Source organism: Pezoporus occidentalis, unplaced genomic scaffold (genome assembly GCF_034315485.1).
Source record: "Pezoporus occidentalis ecotype Australia unplaced genomic scaffold, CSIRO_AGI_Poc_V1 ctg48, whole genome shotgun sequence".
Classification (NCBI taxonomy): Eukaryota; Metazoa; Chordata; class Aves; order Psittaciformes; family Psittacidae; genus Pezoporus; species Pezoporus occidentalis.
Window position 1 is genome coordinate 9,226,855 of NW_026915813.1, and position 11,968 is coordinate 9,238,822.

The 11,968-nt window shown below is 37.0% G+C and overlaps 1 protein-coding gene across 7 annotated transcripts in view; it reads left to right on the forward strand.

Moving 5' to 3' along the window:
* Positions 1–11,452, forward strand: part of PCDH7 (protocadherin 7) — a 288,906-nt gene extending 277,454 nt beyond the window's left edge. For 6 of the 7 annotated variants that reach the window (XM_062636546.1, XM_062636547.1, XM_062636551.1 and 3 more), the window contains one exon: positions 7,102–11,452. In XM_062636546.1, coding sequence (XP_062492530.1) covers positions 7,102–7,481 — 380 coding nt within the window. In that variant the 3' untranslated portion in view covers positions 7,482–11,452. The remainder of the gene's footprint in view (positions 1–7,101) is intronic. The other variant, XM_062636556.1, reaches the window with a different exon arrangement.
* The last annotated feature ends 516 nt before the right edge of the window (positions 11,453–11,968 follow it).

The window sequence follows — 11,968 nt, forward strand, 5'->3', positions numbered from 1 at the left end:
ACTAAGGTAGAGTTCCTGAATTATTGCAATTAGGAAGCAGAAACTTCAAAGGCAGTAGCTGTGTATCACTACAGCTTAGGTGTGTTTTTTTCCCACTTAAACAGTGATTTTCTACAGTATGTACCCTTTCAGCTGTTTTCTGCATTATTCTTCTCTGATCATACAGTCAGTACTTCTTATGCTTTAAGAACTTTTGGGACTGGTCTTGTTCAACATCTTTGTTGCTCACATGGACAGTGGGATTGAGTGTGCCCTCAGCAAGTTTGCTGATGACAACAAACTGTGTGGTTCGGTTGATACGCTGGAGGGAAGGAATGCCATCTAGAGGGACCCTGACATGCTTGTGAGGTGGTCTGATGCCAACCTCATGAAGTTTAACCATGACAAGTGCAAGGTCCTACACCTGGGTTGAAGCAATCCCAGGCACAGCTACAGGTTGGGCAAAGAAGAGATTCAGAGCAGCCCTGCGGAGACGGACTTGGGGGTGCTGGTTGATGAGAAAATGAATATGAGCCAGCAGTGTGCGCTTGCAGCCCAGAAAGTCAAGTGTACCCTTGGCTGCATCAAAAGGAGCGTGACCAGCAGGTCGAAGGAGGTGATCCTGCCCCTCTACTGTGCTCTCGTGAGACCTCAGCTGGAGTATTGTGTGCAGTTCCGGTGTCCTCAACATAAAAAGGACATGGAGCTGTTGGAACAAGTCTAGAGGAGGACCACAAGGATGATCAGAGGGCTGGAGCACCTCCCGTATGAAGATAGGCTGAGAAAGTTGGGGCTGTTTGGCCTGGAGAAGAGAAGGCTGCGTGGAGACCTCATAGCAGCCTTCCGGTATCTGAAGGGGGCCTATAGGGATGCTGGAGAGGGATTCTTCATTAGGGACTGTAGTGACAGGACAAGGGGTAACGGGTTCAAACTTAAATAGGGGAAGTTTAGATTGGATATAAGGAGGAAATTCTTTCCTGTTAGGGTGGTGAAGCACTGGAATAGGTTGCCCAGGGAGGCTGTGAGTGCTCCATCCCTGGTTGTGTTCAAGGCCAGGTTGGACGAAGCCTTGGGTGAGATGGTGTAGTGTGAGGTGTCCCTGCCCATGGCAAGGGGAGGTTGGAACTAGATGATCTTAAGGTCCTTTCCAACCCTAACTGTTCTATGATTCTATGATTCTAACTCTATTGTGTCTCCAATCACACAGCTCATAAAACAGACAAGCATTTAACATAAAAGCTATGTAAATAAACTGCTGTTTAATTGCATAGTATAATTGGTGTTGCACTTGAATTTTGTATAGTCCACTGAAAACTGTGTATTTGTGTACAGGATTCAGGAAAAGGTGATATGAAAAACAGATCATTCAAAGCCTGTTCTCTGTCATTACTGTATGATAGTTTTTCTTTTCTCACAGTAGTCTGTAACTACTGCACAGCCATTCTTTACCGACCCTCAATAACTGGAACCATGCAGGGATGCCATGGGCCCATCAATGGGGAAAGGCAGCAAAATCTGCATGCAGTCATTGATTTGGCATAGATTCTATTTAGAAGTCATCTGCCAATGACTCCTTAGATCCTGTGACCAAGCTTCATGATTTACAGATGCACTTTTGCCTGCTGTAGTACTGTACAGCTTCTGTGGTCATATATACTCCTCCAAGAAATGGTCTACAGGTAGGAACGTTTTCTGGGCACAGAGTTCTTTCTGGGAATGTTCTCAATATTGAAGCCAGTTAGTATATCACTATTGCTTCAGAGGGTTTTCTGTCTCCAGGGAAAAGTGGAACAGAGCTTTTGACTACTTAAGTACATCTAAAGTCTCTTTTTACCATAGGCTTTGTGTGTGGTTTACAAAAGATAAGAAGAAGAAAAGCTCCTTGCATCTTTCTCTGAAAGAGTGTATGTGCTAGGACTATGTCATGACTAGCTGATAACGCTGGGTTTGTATAAAATATATTGTACAAGAATGGTTGTTAAAAAATGCGTGGAGCAGAGCCAGAGTGAATGTGCATCCTGGATTATATTTCTGAAATCTGTGCGTACAAAAAAAGCATGTAACTTGCAACATGTACTTTTTGACTACTCTGCTCATACAGTATTTCTCTGTACTTGATTAAATACATTGACCTTCTTTGGTAAGGAATGGGAAGAGAGAAAATAATGGAAAATTGCTTGGGTGGAATATTTTGGTTGTTTAATTTTTAGCTTTAAACTGGATGTAGAGCATCATATTTGCTCTCTCCAAACTGCCATGGTAGTTGACTTCCATTTTTGATAACAGGCAATCCTTCTGGCCCTAAAGCAAGTCAACAACAATCAGCAGAAACATGAGCATGCTTATAAATAACTCCATTCATTTGAATGATGTTGTACAAAGTTTTATGGAAAACATAAGCTATCACCCTCTCAGAAATTAATTATAGTTATCAGCTAGCTTTGGAAATTGGTGGTAGAAGCTTATATCAGATACAATGAAGAAATAGGTTTCAAGACCCCATAAATGAGTGCTCTCCAGTTTTTTTTTAAAGATGAAATCTGAGCAGTTGCAAATGAAATCTGCTTCATAAATACTCACTTCTGAAGTATCCATTCACATGTGTAACTAAAAACTTGTCTAAATATCTGCATTTTAGGGAGTGGGCTTTCAATGCCCTTCTAAATAGTCAAGCAATAGACAGTTCTGATGTAGAGACATCATAAGAAGAAGGTATGTTTGAAAGTAATGTTTTCCATTCTAATTCTGAAGGTAATCTTATGCAAATAGAAGCTTAAATTTGAGTAGTCTATGTATAAGCAGTTAAAACCTAAACCCAAATTTGCAAATTTGCATATGATAAGAAATACTGTCCTTCCAGGTTTACTTTCTGACTAATTAGTGTTATGACAAAATTTGTATACTAATAATTGGCATTTTAAGCATTTGAGTAAGTTTCCAGATATGTGACTGGTAGAAATCTGTTATACTTTTCTTTGATGATTTGCCAATTGTGCTGACAAACTCTTTGCTGTCATATACCATTAGGTTTGTCAGCTGGCGATGTGGTTGCTACTAAAGTGTTTAACTTTAAACTGAGAAATACTAAAAAAAGTACATCACTTAGGGACAGATATACTTGGATGTAAATTATGCTAGAGGACAAGAGAGGTGTTTTTTTTTCAAATTCAGGGATTCTTCACGACTACAAAATGTAAAAAGTGGAGCATAAAGACACTACTTTGCAAAAGAAGAACAATCTATTCAGGGAATTAGGAAAAATACTGTTAATTACTTTGTAGCTAAAGTAGTGTGGCAGTTTATTCAAAACAATGGTTGAATCTCTGTTATCTACTGCAGGGTACAGAAAGTACTCAAGTTTTTCTTAGCTGACTAGTTTAGGTACTGGTAATAGTTTAGTCCCAACAGCACTGAATATTTTACTCATATTCTGAAATAATACACACACATACAAAACATTCTCCCCTTCACTGCTTTTCCCCAACTGAATGCTGATGTTATGTCTGTTTTTTTTAGGCAGAAGAGCAGTTAAAATGCAACAGGTTTCAAAACATGTTAGTGTTAATGTGTGCTTAAATACTGCACTGATTCAAGTTCTTGGAAGAGATGCAAGAAAGCAATGGAGTAGAAAGCTATATTAACTGTATGTGCCAAATATTAATTGAAGAGAGTTTTAGAGGAAAATATATCAAACAGGATCTGACAGCCCAAGGGAGACAAGGCTACTGCTGCTGCTCCATGTCCCAAGGTCCAACCAGTATCAAAGATGAGGATGTTTCCCCAGAAGGCACACACACAGAGCACACACATACATCAAATATATACACAGTTGGCCACACAGACCACAGACGCTTGGGGCACTCACGTGAACACAGACAAGTGAGGCCACAGTACCAGTGGCCTCATTCTGCTCCCTTCTCTGGCTGGACAGGATGGAAGCCCACTAGTGAGAGCAGACACACATATATGTATACACATATATGCATACACATATATACACACATAATAAAGAGCTCATACCCAGGAAAAAATTAGAAAGGAATTTAATAGGAAGATAGACAGTGTTGATCAGGTACAGGACACACCAGACAAACTTGTTAATCAACAAACTATTTATATGTGTCTGGCCCTTTTATCCCCTTATATCTCTGTTTTCCCATTCTTGTTCCTCCCCAAATCACTTAAAACCCTCACTTGTTGCCATCTTAGTTCCTCCCCTAAATATTACATAAGTCCTGTACTATCCCAGACTACTTTTCCCACATATCCCATAATGTGTCCTACATACCTTAGGCAGTAATCTCCCTGTTAAGACACAAAAGTGATCTGGAGAGCAGCTGCCAGTGACTCACAGTGATAGGTTTCACACCTGGACAGTAGAGCAGATGGCTCTGCTAGGCTTTCCCTAGTCCTTGATTTGGGTTCCTATCTGCCACTATACACACCTGTGCTACCCTGGGCCTGGGGAGATGGACCTCTGATGGGCTGATGGCCTCCATGATGGGCCTTGGAATAGCTCATCGGAGTATTATTTAAGCTGGTATTTACCTGCCTGTGTCTCTCTGAGCTCTTTTGTGGTTGTGAAGATAAAATTTATCACATAACCCAATAGGGCAGGCCAGCCACATACTGACTTCGAGGCTGCCACTTCATAAAAGAATACTATAAGGCTGAATTGTACAAGTATTTATGCTTTACAATAGCAAATTGTAGTGTTTGTCCAGAAGTGAACAGGGGATGTGCTAAAATGCAAAATGTTAAGTGTGTGACCACTAGTGAGGAAAAGATCTTTTATCAACCCGAGTAATGCTGCATCAGTATTTGTTCACATTGAAAAGAAACCACCAGATATAAGGAGACGTCAACTGTTATAATCTGAAAAAACAAATGGACAACAATAAAACCCCCTTTCCAAGAAACACATACTCCTATGTGTTAAATAAAGATCAGACCTATTGCCTTGATAAGCATTTGCTACTTTAATAGTCAAAATTCTAGGAGTAAACATTATGTTTAGTGGTCATTTTTTTTGGAAATACGGTGCTGTTTGAAGAGTTTATTGAGATTTACATGGAAACGGGATTTGCCCTGTTATAAAAATATTAAAAGGGTTTTTCTATTTTAAAAAATCAATGCACATTAGGTTCAGCCCAGCAGTTAATTAAGCTTGATACCTTTAGGGATTGCCAGAATAATACTAGATTTACCTGACAAATGGAGAATTTTCCTGTTACAGTTCCCATCTTCTGGCTATGTTTCCAGAACACAGTCATCTTGAAAACTGATGGGCTGATAACTGTCCATAGGCTTTGCATTTTTCATTGAAACAATGAGGGAATCATAGCTAAGTCTAAGTACAAAAGTCTTAAAACGTAAAAACTGGGGGGCGGGGAGGGGAGAAATCCCTCAGTTTCTTCCTCCTAGCCTTACACTTCTCAGATACAGAGTTACTCAGTTATCTAACCATCAGTACTGTTCTCCTCGTTAAAATCAATTCCATACTGAAATAAGAAATATTATACAGTACAGCAGATTCCATAAAAATGTTGGCAACTGTTAATAATAAATAATATGCATATTTTTTACAATACTACAAGAAATTTCTGATTGAATGCTTAAATGCATGAGAAAATCAGGACAGGGTGAACATAAACCTGACTCAAAAGCTTCTGCAATTCTATCAGAATTAAATCTGCACATACGGAAATGAAATATTCTTTCTCTGCGAGCACCTGTTTTAAATACTTTAAATTAAAACAGTTTACTCTGGAAATGGCAAAGGATTTTGGGTTGCTCTTTTTTTTTTTTTTTTTTTTAATCTCAGCAGCCATCTTTTATAAGAATTTATAAAAATTTCATAGATGTAATTGTCACTAATAAAGAAAACCATCCAGGAGCCAAAATCAGAGAAAGAATAGGCAAAATTGAAGTAACAAAATGAAGGCTGAATAGGCCTTTGAAAGGTATTTTATAAGGATAACTGTTCACATAAATGTGGGCGTTGTAGTGAGAAAGTAGAAAATTGCCACAGCCCCTATGAAGTACCTTACTGCATTTTCATGTTGAAGCTCCTTCCTCCTTTTTAAGATTTTTTTTTATAAAAGAAACCTTGAAAGTGTCATCAAGTAAGTCATAAAATATGAAAGTCATATCAAATAAACTGGAAAAGTTAATTTACTTGTCAATTTTTGTTCTTTGTCAACTTTAACTATTTGAATATCATGTTGTTGCTTTGTAGGCAGCTCCAGCTATTTCTTTTAGATCATAAAGTATGGTATAACTGAATAAAAGTAAGGTTTTGAATCTTACTTGTTATTTAAAACAGTTGAGGCAGCTTTTTAATTCAGTTGTAATGTGAGTATCAAAATGCAAAAATTACAAACTGTGTTTTTATCAGGTAGGAGTCAATCCTGCAGTCCCCTGAACTTTGCTAGTTTTCAGTGAAAGCTCTTACAAGTACACACACACACAAAACAGAACAGCTTTATCCATACACGTTAGATTAAGTTTATAACCAAGGGGTTTTGTATGCTTCAACTAATTATTGGCTGTGCAATTCATATAGCAGTTTTTGTACTAGCAATGAATGCCCAGTAGTCAGAAATACAAGCAGATATTTATGTTATGAGCATATTGAGTTCCATTGACAATAACAGAGTACTCACTTGCAGGACATTGAGCATGGCCATAACTATTTTGAGAGTGCAGGCCCTCACATTCTTTTCATGTAAATGTAAAACATTCTTTAGAAAAAAATCAAAGAAAGATATTTTTAATAATTTCAATAAAGTCGGCTGTATGGAATTAAGTGCTTAGTTGACTCTTTCAGACGTAAAAAAAATCATTCAGTACCAAATACCAAATGCTTTTGAGATTGATTTAAAAGTACAAAAAGTGGCTTAATAGTTTTATTTTTCAGTTCTTGAGGTTGAGGATATCTGTAGAGATATGCTTGCTGCCATGCGCACATGCAATGTAAAAAAAGCCTATTACTGAGGAGCTTATTGCAACATTTGTACCAAGACCTTTTAAAATACTTTTTGTGAATTTAAAGATTCTAAGTTTTGCTGGAAGTTACTGTAATATTAGTCATTTGTAAAGACAACTCTATTTTACTTTCAGATTCAAGGCCTCTACCAGATGTAGCCCTGACAGGGAAGTGTACCCGAGAGTGTGATGAATATGGCCACTCGGACTCCTGCTGGATGCCAGTTCGCACTTCTCCTGAAAGAAAGCAGAAGAGCCAGCCAAAACTCTCTACTTTTATGCCTGTCGATGAACGGGGAAGTCAGGAAAAGCTGGCCAATGGAGAAGCTTCCCTCATGGGTGATCGCAACAGAAACCTCCTTAACAAAAAGTTGACCTCATCCTATGAGACCTTCAGTGCAGCTAGTTTCAGCAAAAATGAAGATGGCAATCCAGAGGATATACCACTTACACAGACAGGGGAATATAAGCCATCTCCTGTCAATACTCTAACTAGAAGAGAAGTTTACCTGTAGGCTAAAGAACAGCCTACATAAAGAGCAGTTTCATTTATAAGAAAGAAAAGCAGCAAAAGTATTAAAATGGAAACAATTTTAACAAAAAAAAAACAAAACAAACAAACAAAAAGACAAAAAAAGAGGGGGCCACCAAAGAGACAAAAGATCCAGCTGCCACTTCTGCCTCCATAGCAGGCATTTAATTATACTGTCTGCCTGACTATATTGTACAATGTAGAAAATGTTGTTACTTGCATGTCTAATTCCCCCTCTCTGATTTTTATTTTCCTAAATCTATGGTTGCAAATTCCTCCCATAGTAACAAGGTTGATTAAAAAGAACACAACACACTTGTTTCCCCTCTGCAGAAGCATGAGTTAAGCCACTCGTTTTGTTTGATTGTCATCTGGCTTGTTGAGGATAACAGGTCAGGGAAAATATATTCAAAACATATCATCTGAATATTGCTGATCCCCACCAGGGACAATCCTTCAGAAACCGCACAGATATGGAGATAAATATAAAGGAATACTCATTAATAGGCACTTTGTGAAGACCACAGCTTTAATATTCTCACCTCTCATCTGAGGCTGGAAGCAACAGAAATACATTCAGCCTGAGACTGCAGTCAAAAGCATGGCATATTTTCCTACGATTCATGAACTCTGGTTCTGTTTTGTCCATAGAACAAATGTGTTCTTGCTTGTGTCTCTTTCTCTCCTTCTCTCATTCTTTGTAATGATTACTTCAACGTAAACACAATTAGTCACACATATACTGTAGGATATTAATGATAAACTGCTGAAATAATTATTTGGGGCAAGACTAACATCTAGCTGGGGAGATCATAATAACGAAAAGGCCAAAGATCACACAATGGATCAGGGGAACTGCTAAGTATTGGGGCTTGGCTTAGGAAACTAATATATTTACAAATACACACATGTGGTCATAACATACCTTCAGTTACGTTTTGCACAGCAGCACAGTTCACAAGCCCAGATGACAAGTTTTTTTCCTAGTTCAGTTCAGTTGAATGCCCAAAAGAACTGATACGTTTTTGTTTTTTTTGTAAAGACATAGTATGTTGCAGCAGATGCTGCATATGATATGCTGCATACGCTAGTTCCAGGGAATTTTTAAGATCATGATTAAAAACTAACAGTAGTAATAGAAGACTGTGTTAATGAGAATGCTTGGTGGGATGGAAAGTGTGGATAATGGGATGATGCAGTGACAAGAGAATATTACAAGTCAAATACAAAAACTTCATTTCAGAGTGCAAGGAATGAATCCCAAGTCTTTTGTCATCACTGTGGCAGATTAACAATAACTTCAATTATATCAAAGATAAAATGAAGGTTTTCTTGAAACACAAGTGCATTAAAGCCAAGAGAAGTGCAATCCTAAATGGCATCAAGACTCAGAACATTCAGGCTAGATAGAAAATGGTCTGATAAACAGTGGCATCATACTTGCTTAGCAGGTCAAGATAAGTTAGGAGGAGTCCAAGCTACCATGATGTGCAAGAGCTCTGGGCTGTAACAATTCTCATGGTGAGTACTTCTTGAAAGGAAGAGGAAATGAAACAGGTTTTTGTGCAATAATAGCAAAAAAACATGCACAACTTCGACCAGTTGCTTTGTAGCTGAAGCTGTAGTAATAATGATAGACTTAGATCAGACATTCAGACAAAAGCAACAATCGAACACAGCAAGGACAGCTCAAGGAGGGGGAAAGCATTCAGATCCCTGGCTGTTTAACCTGGTGTTAAGGCATGGCTAGATGGCTCTCTAATATACTGTAGTCACAATGTAGTTTGGGTAGTTTCCTACTTTGAAAAATTGCATAGAAATAACCTTAAAAATTCTAAAGTAGAGGTTGGTAAATCAATACTACTCATCACATTTATCTTTTGAATTCATATGTGCCATTATTGGCTACTTCATTCTCCCCCATCAAGTTTACTTTCTTCAAGTAATATTAGTTTGTGTATAGCAGTTATGATGAATGGGCACATTTTAGAAAGAAAATATTCAAAGATTAATAGTGATTGAACATTTTTATGTTTAATAATTTAAGTAATATGGAGAGACGCAAACTAGTACGTTGTTATGAGACTGCATACAGCAGTTGCTGCTTTGTATAATAAGTACCTGTTTAAAAATGCTTCTAAAAATGCTTATGTAAACACATTTTTCTTGCACGTTTCAACAGATTACACAATTGCATAACACGAATGTTCAACAGAATTTCCTTTAATAAGGTTTTATTTAGTAATGCACACACACAAAAGGAAATTAGGTAGTTTGGTTCCATATGTTCTTAGACACTTTTTCTACAAAAGCTAATGATACAGGTCATAGAAGTCTTTCAGATTAAATGGATCAGCAGTCACTCACCAATTTTTGCACCACATAAGACAGTCATTAAATACTTTACGTGTGTGCATCTCCTTAGATCTAAAATAGGTGTGAAAGTCTTTTTTTTAAATTCTATCTATCTACTGTAAGTATTCACAGTAATTCTGGTGGAACTAGCCACTATTAATATGCTGATTACTCTTCTGACCTGGCATGATACACAAATATATTTTGTGTTTGTATTTTTCCTCCTTATTTGAAATAGGTTAAATCTGGTGCCACTCCATAGAGTGCTTTTGTATAAAAATAAACAAAACTATAAAAAATAATTAGGGTGAATGCAAAATATGCAACTGTGCCTTTTATACCTATTATTATGGTAAAATGGTAGTTGGGTTTGGAGACTGAGGGATAAGGGGCTATTCCCAACATTTTTGAACCTGTATATTTACCTGTGTTTATTTTCTCATAAATTCTAAATAATATATTTAAAAACAAGCCTTTTGCCAAACTCAGTTGATGGACCAGTCTTAAGCATTATTAACACAAGGCTGTGGTTTAAGTAGGTCTTGAGGATTTTTTTTTTTTTAACTCCTATTTGTGTAGGGTTTGGGATTGTTTTTATTTGTTTTTAGTTCTGCTGCCTGGAAAGCTGTGATGATCAGTCTATATTATAATTATTTAGCAAGGTGGCACCAGTTCATGTTGCCAGGAAAAACTTTTTTTTTTTTTTTAATTGCTTTTAGCCATCATCACATTTCAGTTATACAGTATAGAAATCGTCCTTTTATTTCCATCTATGGGAAACTCCAATGAGTTTTGCATGTATTTTACATTAGGGCACCTTCATAGATTGATGCATTAATATAGAACTTTATATGTATTAGAAAATTCAATAGGTTTGGTCTAAAATCTAATGCTCATTCTGAATCTCAGATCCACTATGTTTATTCAATATGATTTCTGACTGGCCTGCTGCCTGAGTTTCAGGAAAAGTTAAACATTATTTTTACGTGGGGAAAGAACATAAATGTCATTGAAATGATTGCCTGAGAGGCTACCCTAGGAAGTTGTCAAGCAGGAAGATGAAGAATAGGGATAAAGACCTCGCCATAAATCCAGCCATCACCAAACAGCTGTAAGGAACTTGAACAACAAAATGTTTTTCCTTTTGTTTCCTTGGTGATAAGTGTTTCTTTAAGGAATAAACGAGACAAAATAGCAATATAAATGAAAGCCCATCAGATAAGATGTATTATTGACTGAAGATCATAAACACAAGGAAGAAGACAACATTCGCCGTCTACCTGGGGTATGCTTTCAGACAACTTTTTCCTAAATTTTAAAGCACTTGCATTCAGTGTGGTATGATCTGTTTGTAATATTAATCATTGACTATTGTTCTGCAACTTGGATGTTGATAGTGAAGCAGAGAACAATTTATCATTGTTTATTATGAGTCACTATGCACGCAACTATGCTAAACATGACAAAATGTATTAAACGCTAGTCCACCTCTATTTATGAAATATTTACATAATTTAATTTGCTTTTGTACAGTTTTATGTAAATAAATTGCTTGTCATTTTTGTCTCTGCAAATTAAAATATAACATGTTCAACTGGTTGCCCATTTTCCAGTGTACTTTCTCTAACAGGCTATTCCACTTTTGCTGGATTAAATTACATGCTAGTTTGCATATTTAAACTATATTGTGCATGGCAAAGATGAAACTGGCTTTGTAACTGGCCACATCTTCAGCTGAGGTTTTTATCTCTCTACAGAGTGAAATTCAGTAGAGATTATCATCACTCAGGACAGCATACAGCTATTTTTGCAGTAGAAATAAAGTACTTACTTGTAACACTAGCTGTTTCCGATTGCTGTTCGAAAGGGCTTCTTATTAAGATGTGTTTAAAACTTTCATATTAAAGGGAAAAACAAGTCTTAAGTAGAAGCTCAAGTATTTCCATTATGGAATTGCAATTTTCTAATTATCAGCAAGGTTGTTATTTTTTTACAAGTTTGGAAATATTAACAAATCCTAAAATGGCAGTAAAGCATCTATGGTGAAAAGAATAATGCAAGTAATGCAGCATTTCAGAGCAAAATTTGAAATTAAAACCTCCAGCTCTTTCTAGC